We start from the raw sequence: 16,533 nt of genomic DNA, 5'->3' as shown, positions 1-16,533 counted from the left end.
CAAACATTCAAAAGTGGTTGAAATAACTTGCGAAACAGATTTCTCCAGTACAGTTAAACACTGATGGAAAAGTCCTATGAGGATATGAAACATGACCATATAGAGAATAGCACAGAAATTCATCATCATTCTCTTCCTCTTTCAGGATTCTGAGAAAGTCTGTCAATGCAGCATGTTTTTTTTAAATATAAATATCAAATAATTTACTGAAAACTGTTATTACTAGCTGTTATTGGCAGAGAGGTTTGGAACTCTTTGTTATTGGTCTTTTAACCAAATTACTGCCTGGTGCTAACACCAGGCAAGCCAAAACTCCTGCCAAAGCAAACCAGCTGATTTGAAAGTTGTATTTTCAACCAGCAAGTATCAGTAAATAACACAGATAAAAAAACACACACTTTTACAGTGTTAGTTTCATCAGTTGTTGTACAGTATGATACAAAACACAGGAAAAACATAATTTTTATTGCTCTGGCACTGATGGAGGACGCCCAAGAGGGGTCCTACCACAAGACAGGTGTGCCTAGTCAGCTTTCTAATTTCCCCAAAATACCACTAGAATAAAGGAAGATGAACAGAAAGGGAGAGAGATGTTGGGAGAATCTCAATTGCATACTCCTCGCGTCCTCCCCTCCCCTACTTCTCAAAACCCATGAGAAAGCCAGGGGTCCCTCCCCTCTGAGAGAATGACAGTTTTTTAAAATCCTTCAGAATTACTGCCATTCAGTAATGTTTTCATTGACGTTGGCATTTGTGTTGGCATTTCCAGTGGCACAGCCTGGCATTTCAACATGTCTCTGAGGGAAGCGGCTTTAAACACATGCAGCACTTCCTCCATAAATGCTGTGTTGATGTCCTTAAGATGCTCTCGGAAATCATGAAAAGACATCCCATCCCTTTAGCCTGTTATTAGAAAAACTGATGGACAATACAATAGCCTGCTGTACTACAGCTTAAAGTGGAAGCATTAGAACATCACTCAATAAAGGCACAAAGGTATTGTGGCTCCTTCCAGTCATCATACAACAAGGCAACCCTCCCCACTCCTCTATCATTGTTCAATAAATGTTCAAGAGAAATAAAGGGAACTGTAAAGCGCATATTCTATATTTGCAGGTTAGGGTTGGGTGCGGGCCTCAGATATTCACTTTATCACATATAGTTGGGCGGTTGCGGATCGGTTATTAGGAATTGCGGGTGGTTGCGGGTGAACAAAGAGCTGACCCGCGCATCACTAACGTACACCCCCTCCACTACCACCCATCTCCCTCCATATCTCTCTCCCCACCCCTGTCTTACCTGTTCATGTTTGGTGAGGCGTGTCTTGTTGTGGATGTCTGAGGAGATAAGGTTGAACTGATGTCTCTCTGCCAGTAACCTCAGTAGGATGACCACTGTCCTGCTGCCACACTTCCCCACACGGTTATACACCACCTGACTGGGGAACGGCAGCACCTGCAAAGGGGAACACAAGAGAACACACACTGCTGAGTGAGGACACGCAACAACTATCTAATCAAAGAACAATTAGTTCATCAAACCCACTGATTATTGCCTTAGGAAGGTAAAATAAGGTAAAGATAAGGCTAAGAATAATGTTAGGTACAGCTTAAACATGACACCAGGTAAGTGAAGAAAATGAAAATACACTGCCAAAGGGGTTGGACCCCTAATTTCTCTCAACTGTCACTCTGTTCTTCCTCTCTGACTTCCCAGGGGCTGTTCTCACTAGACCCCCGATGCCCCGCAATCCTGCAGATACACTATATATACAAAGGTATGTGGACACCCCTTCAAATGAGTGGATTCGGTTATTTCAGCCACACCCATTGCTGACAGGTGTATAAAATCGAGCATACATCCATGCAATCTCCATAGACAAACATTGGCAGTAGAATGGCCTAACTGAAGAGCTGTGACTTTCAACGTGGCACCGTCATAGGAGGCAACCTTTCCAACAAGTCAGTTCATCACATTTCTGCCCTGCTAGAGCTGCCCTGGTCATCTGTAAGGGCTGTTATTGTGAAGTGGAAATGTCTAGGAGCAACAACGGCACAGCCACAAAGTGGTAGGCCACACAAGCTCACAGAACTGGACCACCGAGTGCTGAAGCGCATAGTGCGTAAAAATCGTCTGTCCTCGGTTGCAACACCCACTACCGAGTTCCAAACTGCCTCTGGAAGCAACCTCAGCACAATAACTGTTCGCCGGGAGCTTCATGAAATGGTTTTCCATGGCCGAGCAGCAGCTCAGAAATTGCAGCCCAAATAAATGCTTCACAGAGTTCAAGTAACAGACACATCTCAACATCATCTGTTCAGAGGAGACTGCGTGAATCAGGCCTTCATGGTCGAATTGCTGCAAGGAAACCACTACTAAAGGACACCAATAAGAAGAAGAGACTTGCTTGGGTCAAGAAACACGAGTAATGGACATTAGACCGGTGGGAATTTGTCCTTTGGTCTGGAGTCCAAATTTGAGATTAGTTGGTTCCAACTGCTGTGTCTTTGTGAGACACGGTGTGGGTGAACGGATGATCTCTGCATATGTATTTCCCACCGTAAAGCAAGGAGGAGGAGGTGTAATGGTGTGGGGGTGCTTTGGTGTTGACACAGACTGTAATTTATTTAAAATTCAAGGCACACTTAACCAGTATGGCTACCACAGCATTCTGCAGTGATATGCCATCCCATCTGGTTTGGAATTAGTGGGACTATCATTTATTTTTCAACAGGACAATGACCCAACACACCTCCAGGCTGTGTAATGGCTATTTTACCAAGAAGGAGAGTGATGGAGTGCTGCATCAGATGACCTGGCCTCCATAATCCCCCGACCTCAACCCAATTGAGATGGTTTGGGATGCGTTGGACCGCAGAGTGAAGGAAAAGCAGCAAACAAGTGCTCAGCATATGTGGGAACTCCTTCAAGACTGTTGGAAAAGCATTCCAGGAGAAGCTAGTTGAGAGAATGCCAAGAGTGTGCAAAGCTATGAGCACCTGTTTGAACTCGTTACCTGTATAAAAGACACCTGTCCACACACTCAATCAAACAGACTCCAACCTCTCCACAATGGCCAAGACCAGAGAGCTGTGTAAGGACATCAGGGATAAAATTGTAGACCTGCACAAGGCTGGGATGGGCTACAGGACAATAGGCAAGCAGCTTGGTGAGAAGGCAACAACTGTTGGCGCAATTATTAGAAAATGGAAGAAGTTCAAGAAGTTCAAGATGACGGTCAATCACCCTCGGTCTGGGGCTCCATGCAAGATCTCACCTCGTGGGGCATCAATGATCATGAGGAAGGTGAGGGATCAGCCCAGAACTACACAGCAGGACCTGAACTACACAGCAGGACCTGAAGAGAGCTGGGACCACACTCTCAAAGAAAACCATTAGTAACACACTACGCCGTCATGGATTAAAATCCTGCAGCGCACGCAAGGTCCCACTGCTCAAGACAGCACATGTCCAGGCCCGTCTGAAGTTTGCCAATTACCATCTGGATGATCCAGAGGAGGAATGGGAGAAGGTCATGTGGTCTGATGAGACAAAAATATAGCTTTTTGGTCTAAACTCCACTCGCCGTGTTTGGAGGAAGAAGAAGGATGAGTACAACCCCAAGAACACCATCCCAACCGTGAAGCATGGAGGTGGAAACATCATTCTTTGGGGATGCTTTTCTGCAAAGGGGACAGGACGACTGCACCGTATTGAGGGGAGGATGGATGGGGCCATGTATCGCGAGATCTTGGCCAACAACCTCCTTCCCTCAGTAAGAGCATTGAAGATGGGTCGTGGCTGGGTCTTCCAGCATGACAACGACCCGAAACACAAAGCCAGGGCAACTAAGGAGTGGCTCCGTAAGAAGCATCTCAAGGTCCTGGAGTGGCCTAGCCAGTCTCCAGACCTGAACCCAATAGAAAATCTTTGGAGGGAGCTGAAAGTCCTTATTGCCCAGCGACAGCCCCGAAACCTGAAGGATCTGGAGAAGGTCTGAATGGAGGAGTGGGCCAAAATCCCTGCTGCAGTGTGTGCAAACCTGGTCAAGACCTACAGGAAATGTATGAGCTCTGTAATTGCAAACAAAGGTTTCTGTACCAAATATTAAGTTCTGCTTTTCTGATGTATCAAATACTTATGTCATGCAATAAAATGCAAATGAATTACTTAAAAATCATACAATGTGATTTTCTGGATTTTTGTTTTAGATTCCGTCTCTCACAGTTGAAGTGTACCTATGATAAAAATTACAGACCTCTACATGCTTTGTAAGTAGGAAAACCTGCAAAATCGGCAGTGTATCAAATTCTCCCCACTGTATATATATATGTATATGTATGGGTGTATGTGTGTTTATATATATATATATTATTTCACTTATAATTCACTGTATCACAATTCCAGTGGGTCATAATTTTACATACACTAAGTTGACTGTGCCTTTAAACAGCTTGGAAAATTCCAGAAAATGATGTCATGGCTTTAAAAGCTTCTGATAGGCTAATTGACATCATTTGAGTCATTTGGAGGTGTACCTGTGGATGTATCCATTCACAAAAATGTATGCACGCATGACTGTAAGTCGCTTTGGATAAAAGCGTCTGCTAAATGGCATATTATTATTATTATTATTATTATTATTATGTATTTCAAGGCCTACCTTCAAACTCAGTGCCTCTTTGCTTGACATCATGGGAAAATCAAAAGAAATCAGCCATGACCTCAGAAAGAAAATTGTAGACCTCTACAAGTCTGGTTCATCCTTGGTAGCAGTATTCAAACACCTGAAGGTACCACGTTCATCTGTACAAACAATAGTACGCAAGTATAAACACCATGCGACCGTGCATCCGTCATACCGCTCAGGAAGGAGACGCATTCGGTCTCCTAGAGATGTACGTACTTTGGTGAGAAAAGTGCGAATCAATCCCAGAACAACCGCAAAGGACCTTGTGAAGATGCTGGAGGAAACAGGTACAAAAGTATCTATATCCACAGTAAAACAAGTCCTATATCGACATAACCTGAAAGGCTGCTCAGCAAGGAAGAAGCCACTGCTCCAAAACCGCCATAAAAAAGCCAGACTATGTTTTGCAACTGCACATGGGGACAAAGATCATACTTTTTTGAGAAATGTCCTCTGGTCTGATGAAACAAAAATATAACTTTTTGGCCATAATGACCATCGTTATGTTTGGAGGAAAAGGGGGGTTGCTTGCAAGCCGAAGAACACCATCACAACCGTGAAGCATGGGGGTGGCAGCATCATGCTTTGGGATGCTTTGCTGCAGGAGGGAATGATGCACTTCACAAAATAGATGGCATCATGAGGAAGGAAAATTATGTGGGAACATCTCAAGACATCAATCAGGAAGGTAAAGCTTGGTCGCAAATGCGTCTTCCAAATGGACAATGACCCCAAGCATACTTCCAAAGTTGTGGCAAAATGGCTTAAGCACAACAAAGTCAAGGTATTGGAGTGGCCATCACAAAGCCCTGACCTCAATCCTATAGAAAATGTTTGGGCAGAACTGAAAAGGTGTGTGCGAGCAAGGAGGCCTACAAACCTGACTCAGTTACACCAGCTCTGTCAGGAGGAATGGGCCAAAATTCACCCAACATATTGTGGGAAGCTTGTGGAAGGCTACCCGAAATGTTAAACAATTTAAAGGCAATGCTACCAAATACTAATTGAGTGTATGTAAACTTCTGACCCACTGGGAATGATGAAATAAATAAAAGCTTAAATAAATCATTCTCTCTATTATTATTCTGACATTTCACATTCTTAAAATAAAGTGGTGATCCTAGCTGACCTAAAACAGGGAATTTTTACTAGGTTTAAATGTCAGGAATTGTGAAAAACTGAGTGTAAATGTATTTGGCTAAGGTGTATGTAAACTTCCGACTTCAACTGTATACAGTGAGGGAAAAAAGTATTCGATCCCCTGCTGATGTTGTACATTTGCCCACTGACAAAGAAATGATCAGTATATAATTTAAATGGTAGGTTTATTTGAAATCCAGAAAAACGCATGTCAAAAATGTTATAAATTGATTTGCTTTTTAATGAGGGAAATAAGTATTTGACCCCTCTGAAAAACATGACTTAGTACTTGGTGGCAAAACTCTTGTTGGCAATCACAGAGGTCAGACGTTTTTTGTAGTTGGCCACCAGGTTTGCACACATCTCAGGAGGGATTTTGTCCCACTCCTCTTTGCAGATCTTCTCCAAGTCATTAAGGTTTCGAGGCTGACGTTTGGCAACTCGAACCTTCAGCTCCCTCCACAGATTTTCTATGGGATTAAGGTCTGGAGACTGGCTAGGCCACTCCAGGACCTTAATGTGCCTCTTCTTGAGCCACTCCTTTGTTGCCTTGGCCGTGTGTTTTGGGTCATTGTCATGCTGGAATACCCATCCACGACCCATTTTCAATGCCCTGGCTGAGGGAAGGAGGTTCTCACCCAAGATTTGATGGTACATGGCCCCGTCCATCGTCCCTTTGATGCGGTGAAGTTGTCCTGTCCCCTTAGCAGAAAAACACCACCCAAAGCATAATGTTTCCACCTCCATGTTTGAGGGTGGGGATGGTGTTCTTGGGGTCATAGGCAGCATTCCTCCTCCTCTAAACACGGCGAGTTGAGTTGATGCCAAAGAGCTCCATTTTTGTCTCATCTGACCACAACACTTTCACCCAGTTCTCCTCTGAATCATTCAGATGTTCATTGGCAAACTTCAGACGTGCATGTATATGTGCTTTCTTGAGCAGGGGGACCTTGCGGGCGCTGCAGGATTTCAGTCCTTCACGGCGTAATGTGTTACCAATTGTTTTCTTGGTGACTATGGTCCCAGCTGCCTTGAGATCATTGACAAGATCCTCCCGTGTAGTTCTGGGCTGATTCCTCACCATTCTCATGATCATTGCAACTCCACGAGGTGAGATCTTGCATGGAACCCCAGGCCGAGGGAGATTGACAGTTATTTTGTGTTTCTTCCATTTGCGAATAATCGCACCAACTGTTGTCACCTTCTCACCAAGCTGCTTGGCGATGGTCTTGTAGCCCATTCCAGCCTTGTGTAGGTCTACAATCTTGTCCCTGACATCCTTGGAGAGCTCTTTGGTCTTGGCCATGGTGGAGAGTTTGGAATCTGATTGATTGATTGCTTCTGTGGACATGTATCTTTTATACAGGTAACAAACTGAGATTAGGAGCACTCCCTTTAAGAGTGTGCTCCTAATCTCAGCTCATTACCTGTATAAAAGACACCTGGGAGCCAGAAATCTTTCTGATTGAGAGGGGGTCAAATACTTGTTTCCCTCATTAAAATGCAAATCAATTTCTAACATTTTTGACATGCGTTTTTCTGGATTTTTTTGTTGTTATTCTGTCTCTCACTGTTCAAATAAAACTACCATAAAAATTATAGACTGATCATTTCTTTGTCAGTGGGCAAACGTACAAAATCAGCAGGGGATCAAATACTTTTTTCCCCTCACTGTGTATATATACACTGCTCAAAAAAATAAAGGGAACACTTAAACAACACAATGTAACTCCAAGTCAATCACACTTCTGTGAAATAAAACTGTCCACTTAGGAAGCAACACTGATTGACAATACATTTCACATGCTGTTGTGCAAATGGAATAGAAAACAGGTGGAAATTATAGGCAATTAGCAAGACACCCCCCATAAAGGACTGGTTTTGCAGGTGGTGACCACAGACCACTTCTCAGTTCCTATGCTTCCTGGCTGATGTTTTGGTCACTTTTGAATGCTGGCGGTGCTTTCACTCTAGTGGTAGCATGAGACGGAGTCTACAACCCACACAAGTGGCTCAGGTAGTGCAGCTCATCCAGGATGGCACATCAATGCGAGCTGTGGCAAGAAGTTTGCTGTGTCTGTCAGCGTAGTGTCCAGAGCATGGTGGCGCTACCAGGAGACAGGCCAGTACATCAGGAGACGTGGAGGAGGCCGTAGGAGGCAACAACCCAGCAGCAGGACTGCTACCTCTGCCTTTGTGCAAGGAGGAGCAGGAGGAGCACTGCCAGAGTCCTGCAAAATGACCTCCAGCAGGCCACAAATGTGCATGTGTCTGCTCAAACGGTCAGAAACAGACTCCATGAGGGTGGTATGAGGGCCCGACGTCCACAGGTGGGGGTTGTGCTTACAGCCCAACAACGTGCAGGACATTTGGCATTTGCCAGAGAACACCAAGATTGGCAAATTCGCCACTGGCGCCCTGTGCTCTTCACAGATGAAAGCAGGTTCACACTGAGCACATGTGACAGACGTGACAGAGTCTGGAGACGCCGTGGAGAACGTTCTGCTGCCTGCAACATCCTCCAGCATGACCAGTTTGGCGGTGGGTCAGTCATGGTGTGGGGTGGCATTTCTTTGGGGGGCCGCACAGCCTCCATGTGCTCGCCAGAGGTAGCCTGGCTGCCATTAGGTACCGAGATGAGATCCTCAGACCCCTTGTGAGACCATATGCTGGTGTGGTTGGCCCTGGGTTCCTCCTAATGCAAGACAATGCTAGACCTCATGTGGCTGGAGTGTGTCAGCAGTTCCTGCAAGAGGAAGGCATTGATGCTATAGACTGGCCAGCCCGTTCCCCAGACCTGAATCCAATTGAGCACATCTGGGACATCATGTCTCGCTCCATCCACCAACGCCACGTTGCACCACAGACTGTCCAGGAGCTGACAGATGCTTTAGTCCAGGTCTGGGAGGAGATCCCTCAGGAGACCATCCGCCACCTCATCAGGAGCATGCCCAGGCATTGTAGGGAGGTCATACAGGCACGTGGAGGCCACACACACTACTGAACCTCATTTTGACTTGTTTTAAGGACATTACATCAAAGTTGGATCAGCCTGTAGTGTGGTTTTCCACTTTAATTTTGAGGGTGACTCCAAATCCAGACCTCCATGGGTTGATAAATTTGATTTCCATTGATAATTTTTGTGTGATTTTGTTGTCAGCACATTCAACTATGTAAAGAAAAAAAGTATTTAATAAGATTATTTCATTCATTCAGATCTAGGATGTGTTATTTTAGTGTTCCCTTAATTTTTTTGAGCAGTGTATATATATATATATATATATAAAAATAAAATATACACATATACATACATATTCTTTTTTTTTGGTATTCTTTCTTGCATTTTACATTTTAGTCATTTTAGCAGACGCTCTTATCCAGAGCGACTTACAGTTTTAGTGAGTGCATACATTTTTCATAAAACTACATTGTTGGTTAAGGGCTTGTAAGTAAGCATTTCACTGTAAGGTCTACTGTTTCATTCGGCGCACGTGACAAATACCATTTTATTTTATTTTTGTTGACTGCTGTTGTTAGGTCAGAACACTCAGATCAACCGTACTCCTCGCCCAGAGTGTCCAGTGTGCGGTCTGAACTGACAATTTGACAACGCTCTGTGTTTACGAACGCCCAGAGCACACTCTGGCACTCCAGATTAAATTGACGAACACACCCGTAGTATAAACCAGCCTTTAGTCTTAATCTTTGGTTGTTTAGTACATAGCCTCACATGTGAATCCTTAAAGAGATAGGTGGAGCTAAAGCTTAAGAGGGTGTGAACGATGCTGAATGGGTGTAGACAAAGAAGATCTCTCCAGTAGGTTAACCAAAACATTTAAGGGCCATTTTCTCAAAAGTGAGGTTACAAGTTCATCAACTTTCAAAGCAGAATTACTTTCCCATTGTTCCTCAACTGTAGTGTATGATATACAATTTTCTAGCTCTGAGTCTCTACTTTTATCCAATGTAAAAAAACACAATTTCAAATTTTGCTTCACAAGGCCGAATCGAGCCGATTGGTCACATATTGACTTTATTAGCTAGCTAGCCAATTTGACGTGGTCCATCAATCAATGTCGCCTATCATGTCTGTCAGTAGCAATCGTGATTTAAACACTCTTAAAAACAATGTTGAAAAGGGGATAATGTTAGCGAACTTCGCAAGGTAGGCCTACGTTGGTTGTAGAAAAAAAGTACATCAGGTCTACTTACCACTATTTTACATTTACATTTTAGTCATTTAGCAGACTTACAGTTAGTGAGTGCATACATTTTCATACTGTCATGGGAATAGTGTACAGTACTTCTGTTTTGAGTTAGTGGCTGTGCTGCATTTACATCACTGCTGGCACAGAGATCCTCATCCCTAGCTGCTCCGCGTGTCGACGTCTCAGGCAGGACATGCTGGATGTACTCTGCACTTCCTGTTGATAACGTCTGTATGCCTGATTACCTGTCTATCTCTCTTCTCTCCCCTCCCACCCAGAGTGGAGCGGATTCACTGAGCTACATGGTTAATGGGACATCATCTCACATCAGAGAACATTTGAGACAATAAAAAAGGAGCACAAGCAAACTAGTGCAATACTGGCCAATGGGGAATAAAATATGTTAAGAAACAGGAAAACAGTCGCTACTTGTTATTTTGTGTTTTTCGTCTTGGACAGGCCCAAAGAAACAGGGCTAAGTTCATACGTGTGCATGCCAAGAATCCAAACAGCCAATTTCATGGAAATGTGTCACAAAACACGAGAGACTTGCATATGTTGCGTGTTTCCTTACATGTAACTATACCTTATATTTTGAGGGCTTTAGCTTTTATTTAAGTTTAGCCCTTTTTACACTTTTCAAATACCTTCAAAATAGAAATTCCCTGCATTAAGAACCAGTTAAGCTATACTTAACTAAGACTCTTTCAGAAATAGCCAAACAACTTCAGTTTAAGGGGAAAATTAGAGGATAAGACATCTCATGTAGCGTTAGCCGCTGACATAGCATTACCATCACTGTCTGATAGGATGACATAATGACAGACATGGCTACAGCAATGTCAGCATCACAGAGTGTAGGGAACACTAGGGGCTTAGCCACCCCAGTATAAACCCTCTGATGTGGTTGCTAATGGTAGCTAGCTGCGGCTAAACTTTGAGCTGAAAGGAGGGAAGAAAAAGAGGGGGTAAACCACAAGTAGAATTAGTAATACAGTACCAGCCAGTATAGCCCACACAAGAGCACAGTGCTTTACAGTAGTCTATCAGTCCTTTCTCTCCATTATAATCCCTCTGGTCCGTGAGTTAACAGATTGCAGTGGTACTGTGTTTGTGTTCTACGGTAAATAAATAGTTTGGATTCATCATTATGACTTAGGAAACATACAAGCTGTTCCTGGCTGCCTTTGGCTTATCCCCAACTCTGACCAGTCAGCCTTTCCAGATGGCCAACAACCTCTCCGTTAAACCCTAGCAGTACAAAAGCAAGGTTGATATGAGCCAGGCACCAGTTCTCTCATCCACAGTTATTCCTGTCCATGTGACCATGTAGCTCAGAGTTTATCTTGGTCAAGTGGTCAGGAAAAACTCCTGGCCCAACTCATCGCTACTGATCACCACAGTCCAGACAGTTCAGTTCAGGCCAGCCCCTGCTCTCAAAGAAAATACCATGGCTTGTACTTTACCTCAAAGTTAGCCTGGGTAAGTGGCCAACACTACAACAGACCTCTCCAAGTCAACATAATAACATATAAACATGGGCCAAATGTTACCAGGCTTAATCAAAACAGCCAGAACTTTAGGTCAGCTCCAAACAGACACGTAGCCAGACCTCTCTTCACACACAAGCACACACACACACACACACACACACACACACACGCCAGATAAACTCTGAACACGTAGCCAAATCTAGCTAGCCTAGACACCTTTACAAACACAGAAATGTGTGTCCCACCCAAAAAAAAAACACACTCTAATTCTCCAATTTGTGAGTTGGATTGATAAATCTGTCACCGCACAGAGAGAGAGACGGGGGAATGTGAGACAGGAAAAAGAGACTGAAAGAGAGGTGGATCAAAGAGAGAAGAGGCGAGAGAATCATATAGAAAGGTGGTAGGTAGAAGGGTGGTACTAGTGGATGAAAGAAAGTGTGGATAAGGGTTGAAAAAGAAAGGATAGAAAGAGGGTGAGAAGAAATAGAAGGCAGACCGATGCAGCTGGCCAGACACAAGGCCCCAGTGTGTGTGTATGTATGTGTGTGTGTCTGTCTGTTTGTCAGTATTTGGTATTTAGAGTGAGTTCACACACAGCTCCTCCAGACATAGACGTCACCCTTATCCTGCCTGGACTGGACTGGCACACACACAGTGGCAGCACATCAGAGAGAGATGGAGGAAAGAAAAGGGGAGTGTGAAAGAAAGACAAAAACAAGGAGAGGGAAAGAGAAAGAGGGTGGAGAGCGAAGGATCAGATGAAGTGTGACGTAGAGAATGATGGAGTGATGGAGTGATGAAAAAGAAAGAGGGACTGCTTTATTAATGGTCTTACCCTGGGAGCTGGGGGTCCGTGGTCATCGAGATACGTGGATTCTCCTGTGAAGAAACAGAGGTATAGATATGTAGAATGTGATAATATTCAGAGGGACTACAGTCCAACAGTGTTCAATTGTATTATGGCAAATCCACTGGCAGCACAGATTCCACAGGCTAGTGATCTCAAGTCAAGGGTGACCAAAGTGTTTAATAAATGTCAGACAGACAACAGGTGTAATAAAAACCTATATCCAGCCACAACAATCGTCAATAGCCACCTAGAGAAAAAACCCGGCCGGTCACGATCCCTCTAAGAAAAACAGAGCGGCCTTCACATCCACATAAAGTGTGGGAATGTCATCATGAGTGAGCAAAGGCCCATTTATATAGTATCTGTCAGTGTTAAGCCGTTTCATCTCAGGACAAAGGGTGCCTTTCAAGGGTGCCTCACACTGAGGATCTATGCTCTCCTTTCAGCCCGCTCTCCAACTCCAGGCCCAGGCTTCAGACAGCGGCCTCCTCTTCTCCGCTCTGCATGCGGAGCACGTCCAGAGACACTATACTTCCCATCACATCTAGAACATTCAGAGGCAAGGAGTGAGATATATCTACACTACAGGTCAAAGCTTTTAGAACACATGTTCATTCAAGGGTTTTTCTATATTTTAACAATTTTCTACATTGTAGAATAATAGTGAAGACATCAAAACTATGAAATAACACATATGGAATCATGTAATAACCAAAAAAAGTGTTAAACAAATCAAATTATATTTCAAATTTGAGATTCTTCAAAGTAGCCACCCTTTGCCTTGATGACAGCTTTGCACACATTCTCTCAACACGCTTCACCTGGAATGCTTTTCCAACAGGCAGGTAGCTTAGGGGTTAAGAGCGTTGTGCCAGTAACCGAAAGGTCGCTGGTTCTAATCCCCGAGCCGACTAGGTGAAAAATCTGTCGATGTGCCCTTGAGCAAGGCACTTAACCCTAATTGCTCCTGTAAGTCGCTCTGGATAAGAGCGTCTGCTAAATGACTAAAAAAAATGTTTTTTTATATGCTGAGCACTTGTTGGCTGCTTTTCCTACACTCTGCGGTCCAACTCATCCCAAACCATCTCAATTGGGTTGAGGTCGGGGGATTGTGGAGGTCAGGTCATCTGATGCAGCACTCCATCACTCTCCTTCTTGGTCAAATAACCCTTACACAGCCTGGAGGTGTGTTGGGTCATTGTCCTGTTGAAAAACAAATGATAGTCCCACTAAGCGCAAACCAGATGGGATGGCATATCGCTGCAGAATGCTGTGGTAGCCATGCTGGTTAAGTGTGCCTTGAATTCTAAATAAATCACAGACAGTGTCACCAGCAAAGCACCCCCACACCATCACACCTCCTCCTCCATGCTTCACAGTGGGTACCACACATGCGGAGATCATCCGTTCACCTACTCTGCGTCTCACAAAGACCCAACGCTTGGAACCAAAAATCTCAAATTTGTCGAAAATAGTAAAGAATATAGAAAAACCCTTGAATGAGTAGGTGTGTCCATACTTTTGACTGGTACTAGATAGATAGATTAGATTAATAGATAGATAGATAGAGTGATGGGGGGGGGGGGGTGTTGTTCTTAAATATAAAGAGAATGGATGACACCTAGGAGAGTGAGTGCAACAGTTGAGACCGCTTCTAATGCATTCAGGAACAGACTCATTATTCATTGGTCTGAGCTGTGTTGACCAAAGCCTTCTCTCTTGGCTTGGGCTCATTGGTACATTAGTTCTATGCTTGTATAGGAAGTACAGTGGGGAGAACAAGTATTTGATACACTGCCAATTTTGCAGGTTTTCCTACTTACAAAGCATGTAGAGGTCTGTAATTTTTTATCATAGGTACACTTCAACTGTGAGAGACAGAATCTAAAACAAAAATCCAGAAAATCACATTGTATGATTTTTAAGTAATTAATTTGCATTTTCTTGCATGACATAAGTATTTGATCACCTACCAACCAGTAAGAATTCCGGCTGTCACAGACCTGTTAGTTTTTCTTTAAGAAGCCCTCCTGTTCTCCACTCATTACCTGTATTAACTGCACCTGTTTGAACTCGTTACCTGTATAAAAGACACCTGTCCACACACCCAATCAAACAGACTCCAACCTCTCCACAATGGCCAAGACCAGAGAGCTGTGTAAGGACATCAGGGATAAAATTGTAGACCTGCACAAGGCTGGGATGGGCTACAGGACAATAGGCAAGCAGCTTGGTGAGAAGGCAACAACTGTTGGCGCAATTATTAGAAAATGGAAGAAGTTCAAGATGACGGTCAATCACCCTCGGTCTGGGGCTCCATGCAAGATCTCACCTCGTGGGGCATCAATGATCATGAGGAAGGTGAGGAATCAGCCCAGAACTACACAGCAGGACCTGGTCAATGACCTGAAGAGAGCTGGGACCACAGTCTCAAAGAAAACTATTAGTAACACACTACGCCGTCATGGATTAAAATCCTGCAGCGCACGCAAGGTCCCCCTGCTCAAGCCAGCGCATGTCCAGGCCCGTCTGAAATTTGCCAATGACCATCTGGATGATCCAGAGGAGGAATGGGAGAAGGTCATGTGGTCTGATGAGACAAAAATATAGCTTTTTGGTCTAAACTCCACTCGCCGTGCTTGGAGGAAGAAGAAGGATGAGTACAACCCCAAGAACACCATCCCAACCGTGAAGCATGGAGGTGGAAACATCATTCTTTGGGGATGCTTTTCTGCAAAGGGGACAGGACGACTGCACCGTATTGAGGGGAAGATGGATGGGGCCATGTATCGCGAGATCTTGGCCAACAACCTCCTTCCCTCAGTAAGCGCATTGAAAATGGGTCGTGGCTGGGTCTTCCAGCATGACAACGACCCGAAACACACAGCCAGGGCAACTAAGGAGTGGCTCCGTAAGAAGCATCTCAAGGTCCTGGAGTGGCCTAGCCAGTCTCCAGACCTGAACCCAATAGAACATCTTTGGAGGGAGCTGAAAGTCCGTATTGCCCAGCGACAGCCCCCGAAACCTGAAGGATCTGGAGAAGGTCTGTATGGAGGAGTGGGCCAAAATCCCTGCTGCAGTGTGTGCAAACCTGGTCAAGACCTACAGGAAACGTATGATCTCTGTAATTGCAAACAAAGGTTTCTGTACCAAATATTAAGTTCTGCTTTTCTGATGTATCAAATACTTATGTCATGCAATAAAATGCAAATTAATTACTTAAAAATCATACAATGTGATTTTCTGGATTTTTCTTTTAGATTCCGTCTCTCACAGTTGAAGTGTACCTATGATATAAATTACAGACCTCTACATGCTTTGTAAGTAGGAAAACCTGAAAAATCAGCAGTGTATCAAATACTTGTTCTCCCCACTGTACATTGCATGACTTGTAAGCACTGTTTACACTTTCTGATAGTGGTGTTTGGACTCTGGGCAATTAGTTATCTGAAGAGTGGCCTGGTGTCAGAATCACACACACACACACCACGCACACGCACACACACACACACATCCCAGCAAGATCGTTGCAGCCCTCTAAGTTATATAGTGTCAGCGTGACTTCCTAGAGCACTTCTGTAGTACATTAGTTTAGCAGCTGCTACAGTATATTAATATGGAGACAGCTGCACTGCACACACACCCTCAGGTGTGTCTGCTGCACACACACACACACACACACACACACATTCTTGCTGAGGAATGCTGAGGGAGGCTTGGGTTGGCAGGTCGTGCAGAGGCATCTGAGGTCGTCCCAGGGTGGGGAAACGAGAGACAGATCCTCCCTGTCGTTCATCTTCAGGGCCAACCCCCTTTGTGTGTTTCTCATTTGCTCTTTGCATCGGGGATTGGAACTCATTTCTTCCAGGGCACATGCTCGTAAAAACAGACAGCTGCCATCCACCCACACCACCCACAACGACAGGAGCGGTGGAATCTACTGAGCCTTCATGGAGTTCTGTGTTCTTCTTTAGTCCCCTGTTCATTGTCACTTAAATCAGAGCCATTTTGGCTGCATTCACAACTGAACACAGCCCACACAGACTTAAACTATGGTTGGATTATTTGGTTTCATGCTATGGCTATAAATTCTATGATTGTTTGGAGTACAAACTTCTATGGTATACATCCTCTCACACTTGAGCCTTG

General features: G+C 44.2%; 1 protein-coding gene across 1 annotated transcript in view; it reads right to left on the bottom strand.

Annotated features, from left to right (window-relative positions):
- LOC121552947 (uronyl 2-sulfotransferase) overlaps positions 1–16,533 on the bottom strand; it is a 135,963-nt gene that overhangs the window by 11,515 nt on the left and 107,915 nt on the right. Inside the window, exons 2-3 of the mRNA XM_041866060.1 lie at positions 12,370–12,413; positions 1,300–1,455 (exon numbers count right to left, since the gene is read on the bottom strand). Coding sequence (XP_041721994.1) covers positions 1,300–1,455; positions 12,370–12,413 — 200 coding nt within the window. The remainder of the gene's footprint in view (positions 1–1,299; positions 1,456–12,369; positions 12,414–16,533) is intronic.

This window comes from Coregonus clupeaformis, chromosome 36 (genome assembly GCF_020615455.1).
Source record: "Coregonus clupeaformis isolate EN_2021a chromosome 36, ASM2061545v1, whole genome shotgun sequence".
NCBI lineage: Eukaryota > Metazoa > Chordata > Actinopteri > Salmoniformes > Salmonidae > Coregonus > Coregonus clupeaformis.
This window is presented reverse-complemented; position numbering and strand designations above follow the sequence as displayed.